Raw genomic sequence first — 16,924 nt, forward strand, 5'->3', positions numbered from 1 at the left:
GCAAATAAAAGGTTTGGATGTTACCAAGCATTTTTCAAGATTGGCTAGTTAAGTTGACGAAAAATGCACTGCATGGCGACGAATTGTGCTTTTATTGTTGACAACTGTCCAGCCCATCCTTATAACCAAAATCATCAGAACTGTGTTTTTGCCTCCGAACACAACATCCAAGACTAAGTTGATGGACTAAGGCGTCATCAATAACCTAAAGATCCAATCCACCCAACGTCCACCGTTGATGTAATGCAATAACCGCCAGTTAGAGAGGGTTTAGACCAACCAACCCCAGACAGCCAATCAAACGCCAGCCAAGATCTCAGACCAGACCAACACCCAAGACGATGATGACAGCGCGACCTGAGGATGATGTGCCCCTTTTGCCACCTACTCTTGTTAACAACATCACTCTTGCGCAGTATGCCAGTGTGGATGATGACTTAGTAACCAGCTGCCCTGCCAGTGAGCAAGACATCGTCCTAGAACATTATTGATTCCAGGACCAGGACCCAGCTTCTCAGTGACGACGAAGATGAAGACGATATGCCTCACCTACCTATTGATGCCACAGCAGAAGTCGTAAAGCCGTCAGCGTTGCGTGATATCGCAAGACGACGGACACGGTGTAATGAGAGGCTACAACATGGTGGCCAACCATGTCGCCAGCGAAGGAAATACCAGAAATCGTTTCACAAAGAGACAATCCCTCATGTACAGCTTTGTGGAGCAAAAAGTTAGACTGTTAGGCTAAAATAATTTTTTCGTTAGTTTGATTTTTATTACTTTGTATTATAAATGTATTACTTTGAACACAATGAAATGTTAGGAATAAAACATGTCATATTACTTTACAAGTTGTCTTGTTGTCTCTCGTTGAATACATATATATGTCAAGTTGATAGAAATACCCGGATAAGTAAACAATTTTGGCGAGTCCCTTTGAAATTTTACTTATCAGGTTTATACTGCATATCCCATCTTGATTGAATGGTTGATTTCACCAAGCATTCTTATATTTGGCTGGCCTCATTAAAAGGTTGTTACATTTTTAAAGTCACATTTACTTGCACACTGCAAATTAGATAATTTCAAAGTAAAATCTGACAAAAGAGCAATTCATTTAGACAATTTTAATGTGTGCAGGTGTACAAATAATGAAGTGCCTCTGCTTAATATGGTTTCAAGGATATGCATCTGCCATAATCCAGTGTTCAACTGTCCAGTTAAGGTGCGATTATAGAAGCAACAGAGGCACATAGACCATATTATAAATCTTTTCTGCCAGAAATTTCTGCAGAATACTTCTTGCCAGAAATTTCTGCAGAAAAAAAAAATTCTGCCAGAAATTTCTGCAGAAATGCGTTTTCAGAGGCAATTTGTGAGCTTATGAAAACATGAAATACACTTATATTTTTGGATTCATCTTCTTTGAGATCTTTCCAATGATATAAAAAATGTTTTGTAGCATGCTTCCTTCTGGTACTGGTTAGGACTGGCTGGCCATTCCTAAGTTGTCCCGCCCAGCCTTTAAAATATCTTGACCACCAGAAAATGGATCAGCTGATGGTTATTCGCAACATTATGGGGATATTTTGGGCAGTCAGGCTTGATCGGCAGGAATTCGCCAGCAGGATTTATAAAGCAGCAAATGAATAGTTAACCCCTTTTGTATTAGTTAGTAGCTTTCAGGCGAACGTTTGATCTTCATAATGAAAACTAAAATGGAACGAAAGCCGCCAGCCGAGGCAATACGGGCAGCATCAGGTTATTTACTGTGAAGTCAGTTGTTCCAAAGAAATCAATTTTGTCCTTTGAAATAAACTATAGGCGTAGGGTGTAACGTGCGCCAAACTTTTTCTGAGACAGCATACCTCTGTGCAGTGATGAGCCCTCTAGTAATGCAAGAATCCACAGTCTGTGGACTTAGGTATCGTGTACTCCCGATAGCGCAATGGTCTGTTCATTCTGTCCACCAAAGTGTTATAAGTTAATAATATTTAAGCAGTTATGCAAAACTGAAATGTATCAATAAGTGAAAAACACTGTTTATAGATTCAACAACCCCGGACAAGGAAACTATCAGATATGGAAGTGCGTCAACGGCCAACTGAGGACTCTCCAGAGAAGGCTGACGCATCAAGTTCAAGTCTTGCAAATTCGACACATCGAAAGTAACCCTGAAGAAAGAGATTGGTCTTTAAGTGGTGTAGCCTTTGTGGTGGGATCAATCATTGGTACGTTTGCGGAAGACGTATCATTAATGGAAAGGTTAATGACAAGGTTCTAGCTGGATTCCAACTCTCATACATGACCAGTACTTTGATGATAGTTTGTTTGTTGTTTAACGTCGCACTCAGCAATACTCCAGCTAGTGTGGCGGCGGTTCAGAAGTATCTTGTCCTGAACAGACAATCCAGTGATCAACAGGCATGAGCAAGCCTGATTCCTGATCCGTTTTAGTCGCCACTTACGCACAAACGTGGGTTGTTGAAGACCAATTCTAACCCGGATGTTCACAGGTGTTTGTAGAGGGAAGGGAAGCCAGTAATTGTCAGTGTAGGGTATGTCATTGTTAGAGGTAAGAGAAGAGGTGAGTGGGAAAGGGAAGGTAAGGGAAACTAGAAGGCCAGGAACGCAAAGGGGGAAGGGACAGTTGGTTGGAAAGAGTAGGAAAAGAGAGAAAGGAAGTGGAAAGAAAGAGAAGTAAAGAAGTGTGAAAACGAGTTGTTGTAAAGTACATGAGGAGTTTAGTTTTACGCCGCACTCAGCAATATTCCCAGCTTTATGGCGGTGGGCTGTAAATAATCGAGTCTGACCAGAATCCAGTGATCAACAGCATGAGCATCGATCGCAATTGGAACCGGTGACATGTGTCAACCAAGCCAGCGAGCCTGATCAGCGACCAGTTACGTCCGATCCCGTTAGTCACCTCTTACGACAAGCATGGGTTACTTAATTAAGGTATATTCTGCAACCCGGACCTTCACGGGTGTGCGGTACATGAAAGATTCCTACGATTATGTATCTGAACTAACAGAGAATGTAAAGTGTAACTATTTTGTAGGTTCTGGTATCTTCTTCATCTCTCCCTAAGGAGTTTTTGAGGAACACAGGCTCAGTGGGAATGTGCCTGGTTGTGTATCTAGCGGGAGCTCTCCTCTCTTCTCGGTAAGTATAACGTCTGATATGCTGGAATAGTTTCGCACGTATAGATGTGGATGAAGACATTATTCAGTGGTATATATCAATATGATAGTAGTGAACTCAAAACTAACTCAGTAAATAATTATCTTAACACAAGACTTGTGTTTTCAATGGCGAATAACGTATATCGAGGTCCATATTTGCTTTGTATTGTTTTTTCCCTTTCAAGCATTTTGCAGAACAGGGAACAAGTGCAAGCGTTTAACATCTTCGGTTAGGATGGAACCATATATGGCCCTTTAAGCAGTTACGCTGTAGAGAATCTAATGTGACTCTACTGAACAAAAATTGTTTCATCTTTTCCCATTCTGTGACCTTTCAGGTTCGCTTACCTTCACTGAGTTAACATCCTCACACGGACATCTGGAGGGGAGTACGCAGTGTTGCTGAAAACATTCGGTCCCTATCCCCGCCTTGTGTTTGTATGGTCCGTTGAAATCGCCGTGAACACATCGGCAAGAGCCGTGCAATGTCTGACGGTCGCCGAGTATCTCTCCGCCTTCCTGGAGCTGTGTGGGTCCCCTGAACCGCCGAAGAAGGTCGTAGGGATCTGCCTTCTGGGTACCTGTTTGTTCACATCCCTAAATGTCCCAACATACTCATAGCAAGAACAGAAGTTGGAATTAGTGAAAACAGACTTCTTTATACACCGTTGATGTAATTATATCTTCTACTAATCCGCTCGTCAATATATACACTACCTTATTATATTTTTTCTATCATCAACTAATCTTGCCTGTAAGATCTACAACCACTCAAATTGGTTTGTTCATCGTAACTATCAAAACAATCAATCAATCTTCAAAGGTTAAACTGCCATGGATATCGAAACTATCAAAACAATCAATCAATTTTAGAAGCTTATCGGCAATGTAAAGTAAATCTCTATCATTTAGGATAAATATATAAGCTTTGATCTTGATGCAACTGTGTTGGAAGTTTTTCTAGGCACAGAGACTGTTCTCTATAGGTTCGGATGCTGTTCTCTCCAGTGCGGTGGCCGTTTCTCGACTTTGGGGTCCGTTTTCTATGTATCACAAATCGTTAATTCTTTCTTGGCGTTTGTTTTTTCTTTATCAATTCTAGTTCTTCTGGCCATCACCACCTCCTACAGCGTGAAGGTTGTCGGCAAGGATACAGGTCTTCTTCACTGCTGCCAAATTGGGAGCTCTCGTTGTGATCATCATCGGAGGACTGGTCAAAATAGGACAAGGTAAGCAAGAGGACAGATATTGTCATACATACAGCAGACTGAATGGGAGTGAGTTGGATTATCGCAGTATTCTATATACAGAATTTAATTGAAGCAAACTAAGATGCCAATGTTTTAACCTTCCTTTTCGAATAGTGTCCTGGCAGTTTTAATGACACTTTATATAAATGTGCATGTCTCATATGATTACAGTTTTGCGTCATATTTACATAACTATGAGCGATTTGTGATTCAGACTTTCGGTTATGACAAGTGTGTGTGTGTGTGTGTGTGCGTGCGTGTGTGCGTGCGTGCGTGTTGTTTAATAGTGGCTCGATCTGTTGGTTTACAGTACCAACTAAGCAAGACATCCGTATATAACAGTAATACTTTAGTAAGTCAATAGTTGGAGCATAGCTGCGTTCTTGTGACCTAATTGGATGGACAAAAATGTTCCCATGTAGGATGTCTTCTCTTTCAGGCACGGTATCTGAGCTACCAACTGGGTTTGATGGATCTGTGACTAAGGCATCCAACATCGCTCTGGCGTACTACTCGGTCAATGTTTGCATATGGAGGATGGTAAGTTGATGGTAGACCATTTCAGATTTGGTATGTGTATGTACTGAGTTAAAACAACACCCTCGCCAGTTTGATCCTGTTTAAGTTCCCGCACATGATATATAATAATCCGCCAATTGATACAATTGTTTCCTTTCGGAGATTTCTATTACTACAGTACATCATTTTCTCCTGAAGATCTTGTTCGAAGATTACTCCAAATGGAATGAAATATGTATGCATTACCATGTTACGTACGAATTATTGAATTTCTCAATCTGCAACCGAACCCTACTCTTTTGAACTTGTATGCATTGAAAATATAATTTAAAATAACATCTGAACACATCAAGGGACAAAAATGAGTGAGTATGTCTTAATGCTGCATCAGCAATTTTGCAGCTATTCGCGGTTCAACAGGTGTGTGTCCAAAAAGACCCTCATATAATTTTAATGTGTCCAGGATGTAATGTTGAACAGTTAAATAACAAAACAGACCAGTTGGAGCGTATAGATCCGTACCATCATCCTATCAATGTGTGCTTAATACAGTTTAACAGGTTTCCTCGTCATGTAATTACAATATCACCTTCTGTTGTTATTTTAGTTGCTCATGTTTATCTGTTTCATGTATGATAATTATTCTTCCTGTGCATTATTCACTCAACCATTTATAATCCAGGACCTTGCTCAGATCATTCAGTTTTGCTTCTTTGTTCGGTGTTTAACGCCGCACTCAGCAATATTCCAGCTAAATGATGTCTGTCCCTAACTAATCGAGTCAGAACCAATCCATCTTTGCGTGTCAACAGTTTGAGGACCCATACCAAAACATCGCTTTCACAGTGGAAACAAAACGTATTATCCTTAAATTTTGTCTCTCTTTGTCATGTTTAAGAAACCATATTTTGAAAATACCTTGTTAGTCTGACGTATTCTCAAAAGGCAACCTGTTCAAGCTTTATCTAAAACGAAGTTTTACGAAGACAAGCTGAATGGTTTATGAGACCAAAGGTTGTTCTATACAAGTGGGTATTTTTCGAGGGAGTGCTCACATTTTGATTTCGAGGCTGTATGCAGAGCTCCAGATAAGATTTAGCTCATGTGGGTACTGGACCCACTGTATTTTTTTGAAGTGGGTATTTTGAATGTTGAGTGGGTATTTCATTTTCCGTTACCCACTGCTTTCAAATATGTGCGTATTTCAGTCATTTTACTCACCTAAGTATATGTCATTGAGTAAGTTTACTAAGCAGATATGTTCTGCCTTATGTCATACCTAATCAAAACCAACTTTAATATAATGGAAATGATTTACACTTTTTTGTCTTTCAAGGAACAACGTCAATTTCCTAATAGAGGAGGTGAAGAACCCTCGGAGGTACTATGTTCATTTGGAAATTAATGATTTTGTCATCAAACCTATAAACCCTGTGTCATAATTTGATGAGTATGCAAAATAAAACTAGTTTTGAAAAGATCTGTGGCTCAATGTATCTGTGCCACTGCCTACATGCTAATGAATGCCCTTTAACAGTCAAAACAGTTCAGATCGATGGTTCCTAATTGGCAAGTGTGCATGTAATTTAAACAAGAGTCATCAGAAGATGACAAATCCTCCAGGCCCTCACAAATTTGAAAGAACAAATCATCTGAAGTTCCTTAAAGTTCGACCTGATTTTTTTAAGACCCTCACGAATTTGAAAGAGCAAATCATCTGAAGTTGCTTTATTTTTTAAGCCTAAGTCCAAATCGTTTCCATGGGAATCATGAAAAATAAAAATGCCAAAAATATGCAAATAGCAAGACACCATTTCAAGAACTGTTTGATATATCTGCCAATTTTAATAGAAAAATATTGGAGAAAGATATTGAAAGGTTTTGAAGTTGTGTTTTGAAGCCCACCCCTCACTTTTGAGACTAGGTCCGAATCGTTTCCATGGAAACAGGAAGAAATATAAATGCCCAAAACCTGCAAATAATAAAAGACACCACTTTGGGATCTGTCTCATATATCTGCCAAGTATTGTAGAAAGATATTGAAATGTTTTCGAGTTGTGACCCTGAAATGAAGTCCATCCCTCCCTATTGAGATTAAATGAAAATACCAAAACTCTGCAAATAGTAAAAGGCACCACTTTGGAATCTGTCTCATATATCTGGTAAGAACCTGGTACTATGTAGGTAATCGGACGGTTAACTCACGCATTGTAATGTTCCGCGATTTATGGAGTTCTTATAGTGACTGAAAATATGGCTTAAACGTAAACTAACCGGAAATGTTTCCAGAACGACTCTATGTGATAATGATATTATTACCTTCGTGTCTTGCTCTACCCTAACTCTATTTAGGGAATGGAAATATATTCATGATACACACAAACGAGTCGCATACAATTTTTATTCCAAGTATAATATCAGCGTCTGAGTCTTCAGTAAGTATAATTAGAAGATCTCTCCAGTTTACGCCTTCAACTAAAATATTATATGTTCCATCATCAATATTACAGACTGAACGGGATGTAGTTTTCATGCCGATGTTCCTGAACAATCTGCGTTCTTAACATTCAGAAACGGCCCATTGTCGAGTATCATCGGTGTAGCGATAGTTGCTGTTGTCTACATCCTCACCAACATCTCCTACCTTGCTGTCATGACCCGTCAGGAGCTGTATCAGTCATCGGCTGTCGCACTGGTACATTTATTGAATGATGGGATCCATCGATACTGGTATTGATCATAATCTGGTGTTGTTTGTATGGCAGGTTTGGATGTTGGCTTATGATGAAAAGGAGGAGCAATAGTGCCTTGTTTGTACGAACAAGGTGGCAATTTTGTTCATGCTCCACAGGCTGCAAGGATCCCATGATTTAAAATTCGGATCCCGGTTCTTCGTGATTTAGTTACTACGTTTGGTTATGCTGTATGGGTTGCCTCCCTTAGATATGCCAGGATCCAATAATTTTGGATTCGAATACCGGTTTGCTACTTCAATTATTGGGGGTTTCTGATACCTGTGTAACTTCGGGCTTTCATCCAACTCTTCATCCAGACCTGGGGAGACAGGGTCCTGGGTTCAGCCTCCTGGATTATTCCGATCTCTGTCATGATGTCAGTGTACGGCAGCGCTAATGGTGGGATGGGAACAGCTTCTAGGTAAGTTGTACATGAAGAGACTTGGTACCTCATAAGGGTTATGTATAACCTGTTATGTTAGAGGGGGTCCTTTCTAGTCAAATGAAGACAGAACGAGCCTGGCGACATTCACGTGTTTACTTAGATGCCCCAGTTAGAGTAACTCCTCCTTTGCTAGCCTTGCGGAGGCTACATACAGCTACCACTACATAACCAACACTTATGAGATACAGACTGACGAAGCACGACGACGTCTTACCCTCATATTATACATATTATGCCGTGTGGTCCTGTGCATAGAATTCAGGTCACAACACAATAGAAGCTACGCAATGTTTATCGCTGGGAGCCTATGGGTGGGTGACTGTGTATGGCAGCTTGACTCCTGAGAGTTTCAAGGTCTTCAGTCCTGCCCCACGACGAAGCACATGTGGCACATGTGGTCTTTACTTAGGCAAGTGAGTTTGTTCAAAATTGCTTCTGTTTACCCAGCAGAAAATGGGTAACCAATAAGATAAGTCATGTGACTATTAACCTGCTAGCGCCTCACAATTTGGGTTATCCGGGGTAATAACAATTAGGCTGTAGCGCTTTGAGCATGCCCCTCCGTGGTGCCGAATTCAGCGCATTACAAATGCCCTTATTATTATAAGTAAATGCCTGTAAGTAAGCACGCCAACACTATGTGACCAAGTCGGTGACATCGTTCCACACGATAATGCAACCATCACCGACCATTATATTATCAGCCAATCAGGAAACAGAGTTTGCTTGATTTGCCAAGACATCACATGCAATACAACGTACACAAGGGTCTGCAAATGGCAATGCGGAGACGTATTAACAGCTTACAGCAATTTGTATGTCGGTGACAACATACTAGGGCATGTCTTAACGGTTCATAACATACACAAACTAGTTTTAGCGAAACCTCACATGTCCTTCCTGAATCAATGGTACCCTACTTGCTATTCTTTCCAGGCAATTTGATTTTGGTTCGCAGAGCATCCTAAAAAATCGTCAGGGTTAACAGTGAGATTTCTAATCAACATTCATGAATTTGTTTTTGATTGGAAAGCTGTGACCATTTTGGTTTCATTTTTGTATCGCTGTCATTTTGTACCACTGCACCCACCATCCACCACCACCATAGTTCCGCCAATGACAGACATACCCATTATCAATGAAATGACCTGTATAAAGCGTCTATCTCTGCTTCCTGCCATCTTCCTTTCTCTTAGAATACAGTTTTCAGCAGCCCGTGATGGGAACTGGTGGGAGTTCCTGTCCTATGTCAACGTGAAGAGGTACACGCCCATGCCATCAATCATTTGTCACGTGAGTGGGAGTAAATGTTGTTTTACGTCACCAATCATTCAGCTGTATGATATATACCAACGGAGAAAAGTAACTGTACGTCATGTAAAGTTCAATCAAAAATACAATTACACTGAAATTATTTTCACTTTCAATTCATATTCATGGAAGCATCTCCTCGACTTAAAGGCGGACATCTCCATGTGTGTTGGGAGCATGGTAGTCATAAATGTTTTGGGGAACAGTCTTTGGTTTACGTAAGGAACCATATCCCTGAAGCTGTTTTCAATGGGGACCATGAGTAGGTCACGGCACTTTGAGATACCTCGGTACTCCCGGTGACAAACAACGTGCTAAGTTATATTTGGCGGTCGCGCGATTTGGAATCAGAACTGGTTCTTGAATATACGCTCGTCACCGGAAATCTGGATCCGGAAGTAAGTTCGGTCCCGTCTCGCATATCGCAAGTTGGCGCGCGCAAGGGGAACCGGGAGGAGCGCCTCATCAACAAAAGGGAAAACAAACTTGCTATCTTTGTTCGTTTAACTTTCAACGCTTTTCGTGGAATAAAACGAACTGTTACTCTACGAGTTTAAAAGATCTGTTTGCGCTTGTGAACTTTTGATTTTGAAACGGCAACATTTTAAATCGACTGTACAATGATTGTGAATACTTCCTGGTACATTTCCGTTCTTAAATTGTCGATAGATATGAATATTACTTTTAACCACACAAGGACGTGACACAAATACTGCTGGTGTGACTAAATTTTAACTCACTCACTCACTTACTCTGATGCATCTGTCATAGTCACATTGATGTTTTACCATACATGATTTAAATTACCATAAAATCTTATTTATGAGGTATTAACATTGCCATTATGTAGTTTAACTCCTCCATTCTCGATTGAGGTCCTGGGTGTTGATGTTTGGTTACAGGTGCTCATCTCTGCCTTCATGACGCTACAGGGAACCGTCACCAGCCTCATCAACTTCCTCAGCTTCACCCAATGGGCCTTTTACTGTACCTGTGCTCTATGTTGTCTTGTGCTGAGGTTCAAAATAAAAGACGACCCGAAACGAATAAAGGTATTGTTTTATATCACCATTCTGATCATGGGGGTGGTGAGGTAGCCTACTGGGTAAAACGTTCGCCCGTAACGCCGAAGGCTTGGGTTCGATTCCCCAAATGGGTACAATGTGTGATGCTCATTTCTGGTGTCCCCCGACGTGATATCGCTGGAATATTGCAAAAAGCGGTGTAACACTAAACTCACTCACTCGTCTGATAATAGTTTCAAATCCTGGTTCAGCACGTTTGTGTATCTTGGTATGCGACAAATCCATATCTCCAAAATGGAATGCATCTGTACCTTCGACAGCAGCAGCCTCACACGTTTCGCAGTCAAGCCGTGATACGACTCAATCATCCATTATGTAGTGACGCTGGAGTAACCGTATTGATTAAAGCGTCCACCAAAGGCTCAGGTTCGAATTCCCACATGGGTACAATGTGTGACGCCCATTTCATGCCCCCCCGTGTTATTGCTGGAATATTGCTAAAAGCGTCGTAAAGCCCTACTCACTTATTCATACATCGTGTGTCCTATTTTGGAACGTGTACAACAAATTCGATTCTTTAAACGATATAAAGTTATAGTGTGTTCAAAGAGGTATGAATCCAACTCACTCACTCATCTTGTGTCTGATCTTGACACATCTACAACAAACTCGACAATGTAATCCTTAGTTTACCTTCTTCTTTCAGGTTCCAATCCTCATCCCCATCTTCTTCATGCTGTGGTGTCTGTTCCTGGTCGTGGCACCTATTGTAGAGAATCCCCATATTGAGCTACTGTATGCAACCATATTCGCTGTTGGTGGCCTTGTCGTCTATTTCCCACTCATCCACTTCAACTTGAAACCGAAATGGTTTGGTAGGTATAGAACAGTACGCCAGTACAGCTGACAAGATCAGACATTCTAAGAATTGCTTCACAATGTATATCAAACAGGTGTTCACTTCCATTAACAATTCATTGGTGTCAACGTTATTCGATTTTTATAACCAATTTAAAACATTCCGTCATGTAAACATCCCAAAATACCAACAGCAGCCAGATTAATGTACAAATATCTGGACACATAGGGTGATACAACGCCCGTTATTCAAATGGTTCCTTAAAGAAACTCTCGTTTGAAATACAATATTAACTAATGTCGAGACCAAATGCTGAGGCTGCTTCATAGAGCTGGGATAACGAGAACGTTGACTACTGGGGAGATTAAGTCCTGCCCGTTGTCAAACAGCATTGTTATTTCACAGCGTTATTGCACTGAGAAACTTTATGCAGAAGTTTCAGTATGAAACAAAGATTTGGTTTCTATGTATTCTCGTTATATCTAGTTCAGATGGGTAAATCAGTAGAATAGAGGAGGAATTATTGAACAACAGATCATCCACATGCCTTAACTTTATTATACGTCTTGGCCATATTCTCATGTTTTGATTCTTGCAACCTCAACACCATTCTCTTCCCACAGAGGTTACTTGTCATATCTTCCTACGAAGGAAGATATGACAGGAGTAACCTCTGTGGGAAGAGAATGCCCCAACACAAAATCCGATTCAGAATATAAGATAAACCCACAGATAAAAAAGAGGAGGTGCACAATTTCTGACCTAGGTGATGCCAACTTCTTTCCTGAATGTCCCATCCCCAAATTTCACATAGCTATTATTTGTGACAAAGTTAAGCCTTTCTAAAGGGAACTTCAGATGGAATTTGCTTTCACCCTACACGTTAATTCCGGAATGAAATAGTGACGTGCATCCTCAAGAAAACAATTATTTAACTAATCCCATTTTTGTTTACAGAAAAGATAGAGATGTATCTTCAACTACTGATGGAGGTTGCACCAAGTAAATACGTGGACTCATACTAAATAGATGGACCACATCTTCACATAATCAGATTACAGAGAACATTTGGATGCCAAAAAGGAAAAACTGAGCCAGTTTGTACACGCCCATCACTGTTCGAGCTTCGTCGCAACCTGGACCTGAGTGCATTCCAAGCCAATCGCTTTGAGTAAGCAAACCCAGTTTGAAGCTCACCCTCTTCTCCTCTTCCAAATTGGCGACGCAACTCCTACTTAATTGCCTCGCCCTAAGGAAGAACTGTTGGTGAAAATGAGGAACAAACTGAGGAAGTTGCAATGTTAGCTGCTTATTTACAAGTTGATCCAGTCAGCTGTCAAACTCAACTTCCTGCGGCCGCCATTTTGGTTTGGGACAAAAGCGACCTCAGCCAGCGATTTGTGCGACTCAAATTGCCTAGGTCCCGATCCACAAAGCGTTCGTAACGTTACGACCTGTCGTAACCCCATACTTTATCAAAAGTCTTGCGAAAGTCGTAGCGCTACAAACGTTTGGTGGACGGGATCCTGGACTTAAGCACCACATGCTTTACATCGCATACAAGCGGTTTGTATTTACAACGCACCTCGTCTCTATCGCCATGGCCATCACAGATATTCACCCTGGTGACGACGTCAGAGGACTTTGCATTTCCCTGCTTTTCTTTGTCTCATCTGATAGGCTTCTGTACGTCAACAGACTGAAGAATTTCGAAGACGAATATCTTCAGACGGTAGCACGGGTAGCTGTCTCTTCCAGCCAGTATCTCACCTGTGATGTTGCTGTCACGTTTGTATTTATCAGCGGTAACTAATAATTATTGTTCTAACAACCAGGTGTAAAAAAACATGCATTCGTTGTTTTACTAATCCTTTTTCTTCAATAATTTATGAAACACAATACATAATTAATGTTACTTTGTTGTTATAGCTAATCTTTTACCAGTCGACTGAAACGTGTATCTCTGTAAATACGATACTTCCGAAATAAATTTATTTCCACGGCGGAAGGTCGCAAACATCTTAAACATGCCATCCGGTCTTGCTGGTATTGTCGGTTCCATCCACACGGCGCTCGAAGCAGCAGGTGGGAGCTTTGGGCTCCCACTGTAACAGCGAGTAATGAGTATCCAGGAAGAGTGAGCTGTAATATTGATGTGTGGTCCCGTCAGGCCACACTGTGCCAGTATATTTACGACCTTGGAACTGCTACACAGAAGCGCACAAAGTCTTATCAGATGAATACGGAGTGACTGGGTGGGGGCACCGACTGCAAACAAAGCAAAATAAGAAACAAATGGAAGCAATATAGTGAAATTAAAATATATGAGCGGATATAGATCTTTGATATTGTGAATAAACACGTTAAAATAGAATAAGATAAGTAAACAATAATGATAAATAAAAGTGGGAAGAATAGTGAAATGAGGTGGGAGGGTGAGAAGCAGAATTTTGTGCAGAGGCGAACAGCTTCATGTGTAGTAGTAGAGGAAGTGACGGCGCTTCCAGCGGATATTGCGTGGCTTTATTGTAGACTGCACTTGAGGCAAGTTGGTGGCGGAAGTGAAAATGAGCTTCACCGCCGGATTTAGGCGGTGGACGGAGTAAAAACAATGGAGGTTAGACAGATGAATGAAATGGTTCTGCAGGCCATAACAAAATTTAGCCAAATGTCAATAAGTTTGTACATTCTTCACTGTATCTTTTCTGAACTAGATTGTATCCACCACAAGGCGTTAGGCTGTCTTGGAGGTATTAGGACCTCACTGGTAGACAGTCTATATGCTGAGACTAACGGAAATCCCCTTGAACAATGCCCCATTAAACTTTCACTGCAGTATATCACTAATATAAAATCCTCACTCTTGCTTTCAAGTGCCTCCATGACAAAGCTCCAATCTATCTGAAAGATCTCCTCAGTGAATATGTCCCACCACGGCTTTTAAGATCAAGTTCTAATTGTCAGTTGAATGTCCCCAAAGGTCAGATTAAAGTCATATGGACATAGACAGTTCTCTTACACAGCTCCCTTTTCTGGAACTCACTGCCTCTTCACATCCGACAAGCCGCGTCCGTGGAATCTTTCCAGTCCCAACTGAAAACTTTCCTTTTGAAACAAGCTTATGAACTTTAATCCTTTCTTCAGATCACTCTATCTTTTTAGCGCCTAGAGAAATTGCCTTGCAGTTTGATTTGTGCGCTATACAAGAACACTTATTATTATTATTATTATTACATTACCTTCAAATCAATCCAATGCAGCATACAATTGTGTTTTCAACCCTCTCTATGTAAACCTGGTGAAGCCACAGGTGGCTCTTACCCTCAACAAACTAAAACAATCCGAAACAAAACCTTTGGTGTTTCAACAGGAATTCAACCATTTGCGTTCTAAGTATTACACCGATAGAGCCACTTTTACAGACGGATCCAAGGATGGTGGCCAAGTTGCCAGTGCCACAGTCATTGGATCAAAGACTGTTTCCTCAAGAATTCCCGAAAATGGTTCTGTTTTCACTGCTGATGCCACATCTATCTTCACGGCTTTGACCTATGTTATACAGCAGAACCATTCCAAAAACGTCATCGTTTTTACAGATTCATTATCTTGCCTTCAGGCACTTCAAAATGTTATTTCAAGTCACCCTAGCATCCTGGACATTTTAGAACTTTACAACGCTCTTTCTACTGGCAAGTAACACTGCAGCTCTTGACAAGCCGCTATTTCCACTGCTGATCCCGTATAAAGTTATACTCGGGACCTTAGTGCGTAAAAGGTGGGACACCCAAGTAGGAAGAAATAAACTTCATGAATTGAAACCAGCAATTGGTTATAGGTACTTGGGTTGTCAGTCATAACGAGATGAGGTAATTTTACGATGACGTCACATTGGCCACAGTCGGTTTACTCGTGACTATCTGCTGAAAATGGATAGAGATGGACCACCTATGTGTGTCTCTTGTGGTCAAGTGTTCACTATCAAACATATTCTGCTTGGCTCAGCAATAACATGTACTATACTCTCCCAAAAATAGAAACGCATCATGAAAATAGCAATTTCATGTAGCAATGAATTAAAACGTGATTCATTTTACAAAAGGTTTTGCTCTGTTTATGAGTCCTATGGTGTTTATGTTTCGAAACATCACAACAAAACGCACCATCCGTAAAATACCCGTATTTAACAGCATGATTTTCAATTTCGGCGTGTAGTGTCACAGAATACACAATTCACATGCAATGCACGTGAAAGTTGGGGATCAGATAGTCTCAATGATGGGTATATAAGGTTGATCGCTGTCTGTCGATTATTCTCTGTATTTGGAATATTGTTGACGAACGCAAAATGACACGTCTAAGTGAAGCCAACCGTCATATCGCCATTGGTTTGCTTTGAAGCTGGCCAGTCTCAACGTGCAGTTGCCCGACGCATGAATGTTCACCAAAGCACCATTTCAAGGCTCTGTGAGATATCGCCGGCAGAATTCGGTAGCAGATGCCCTCGTAGTGGGCGACCTCGAGCGACCACTGCGGCGCAGGATCGCTACATCCGGGTACATCACCTGCGTCATCGAACAGCTACGGCGACCAGTACCGCTCGACAAATACCCGGATTGAGGAGGCTTTCTGCACAGACCGTCAGGAACAGGTTGAGAGAGGCTGGTTTACGTGCCAGAAGACCTTATTTTGGCCCTGTGCTTCGACAACAACATCGTCGACATCGAGTTCAATGGTGCACCAACGTTCAGGCCTGGAACCTACCGAAGTGGCGTAGGATCTGCTTCAGTCATGAATCACGATTTCTATTGGAACGACGCGATGGAGGAATGCGGGTGTACAGACGTCGACGTGAACGTTTCGCCGACGCTTGCGTTCCCCAGGTGGACAGATTCGGCCGGGGCAATGTTATGATGTGGGGAGAGATCACCTGCGGTAGGAGAAGTGATTTGGTGATGATCCAGGGCAACCTGACAGCTCAACGGTACTGTGACGAAATCCTACGCTCACACCTCCTTCCAATCATTGATCGCCAGAGGGAGTTGTTTCAACAGTGCAATGCCAAGCCCCGCACAGCACGTCACACTACAGACTTCCTCCAGAACCACAACATCAATGTGCTCCCCTGGCCCTCAAGATCACCGGACTTAAACCCGATCGAACATCTGTGGGATGCCCTGGACAGAAGGGTGCGACGCCGTAACCCTCAGCCCCAGACACTTCAGCAACTCGCACAGGCACTACAGGCAGAGTGGGCTGCGATTGGGCAACACGAGATTCTGAGACTTATTCGTTCGATGCCGAGTTGGTGCCAAAGTCTGCATTCCCAGTGTGCAATTTCGCTATATTTCATTGACTCATAAAGCCTACAAGATGTTTCAAAATAAACATTAAAATACAGTTGAAATTCCTATATGCGTTTCTTGTTGGGGAGAGTATATATACACTTACAGAAGATACATTTTCTGGAACTAAACTAGACAAATAATCTGGGACTAATTTGTTAACCATTTTGTAAAATATGTATAACTTTTGACGGCGTCTTCTATTTTCAAGTGAAGAAATATTTGTCTCAGAATATAGTTTATCATGACTTGG

General features: G+C 41.4%; 2 protein-coding genes across 2 annotated transcripts; both read left to right on the forward strand.

The window, feature by feature from the left end:
• The first annotated feature begins 341 nt into the window (after nt 1-341).
• Nucleotides 342-4,946, forward strand: LOC124282977 (b(0,+)-type amino acid transporter 1-like). The gene is made up of 4 exons (XM_046719030.1): nt 342-459; nt 3,571-3,762; nt 4,288-4,414; nt 4,875-4,946. The coding sequence occupies exons 1-4, from the start codon at nt 342-344 to the stop codon at nt 4,885-4,887; spliced, it is 450 nt and encodes a 149-aa protein (XP_046574986.1). The 3' UTR covers nt 4,888-4,946.
• Nucleotides 4,947-4,955: 9 nt separating this feature from the next.
• On the forward strand, nt 4,956-13,331 carry LOC124282960 (b(0,+)-type amino acid transporter 1-like). The gene is made up of 8 exons (XM_046719014.1): nt 4,956-4,975; nt 6,291-6,335; nt 7,526-7,649; nt 8,007-8,110; nt 9,331-9,427; nt 10,348-10,497; nt 11,177-11,345; nt 12,287-13,331. Exons 1-8 carry the CDS (start codon nt 4,956-4,958, stop codon nt 12,352-12,354), a joined length of 777 nt encoding a protein of 258 aa, XP_046574970.1. The 3' UTR covers nt 12,355-13,331.
• Nucleotides 13,332-16,924: the final 3,593 nt, after the last annotated feature.

Source organism: Haliotis rubra, unplaced genomic scaffold, assembly GCF_003918875.1.
Source record: "Haliotis rubra isolate DU_JTF1 unplaced genomic scaffold, ASM391887v1 Scf308, whole genome shotgun sequence".
Lineage (NCBI taxonomy): Eukaryota > Metazoa > Mollusca > Gastropoda > Lepetellida > Haliotidae > Haliotis > Haliotis rubra.

Bases quoted from the DNA above. Each gene is read 5' to 3' on its own strand.
- LOC124282977 (XM_046719030.1), top strand. From the start codon at position 342: ATGATGACAGCGCGACCTGAGGATGATGTGCCCCTTTTGCCACCTACT. The intron at 460-3,570 runs GTGAGCAAGACA...GGACATCTGGAG, and splicing joins AGTAACCAGCTGCCCTGCCA to GGGAGTACGCAGTGTTGCTG. The intron at 3,763-4,287 runs GTACCTGTTTGT...TATCAATTCTAG, and splicing joins CGTAGGGATCTGCCTTCTGG to TTCTTCTGGCCATCACCACC.
- LOC124282960 (XM_046719014.1), top strand. From the start codon at position 4,956: ATGTTTGCATATGGAGGATG. The intron at 7,650-8,006 runs GTACATTTATTG...CTCTTCATCCAG, and splicing joins AGTCATCGGCTGTCGCACTG to ACCTGGGGAGACAGGGTCCT. The intron at 8,111-9,330 runs GTAAGTTGTACA...CCTTTCTCTTAG, and splicing joins GGGATGGGAACAGCTTCTAG to AATACAGTTTTCAGCAGCCC.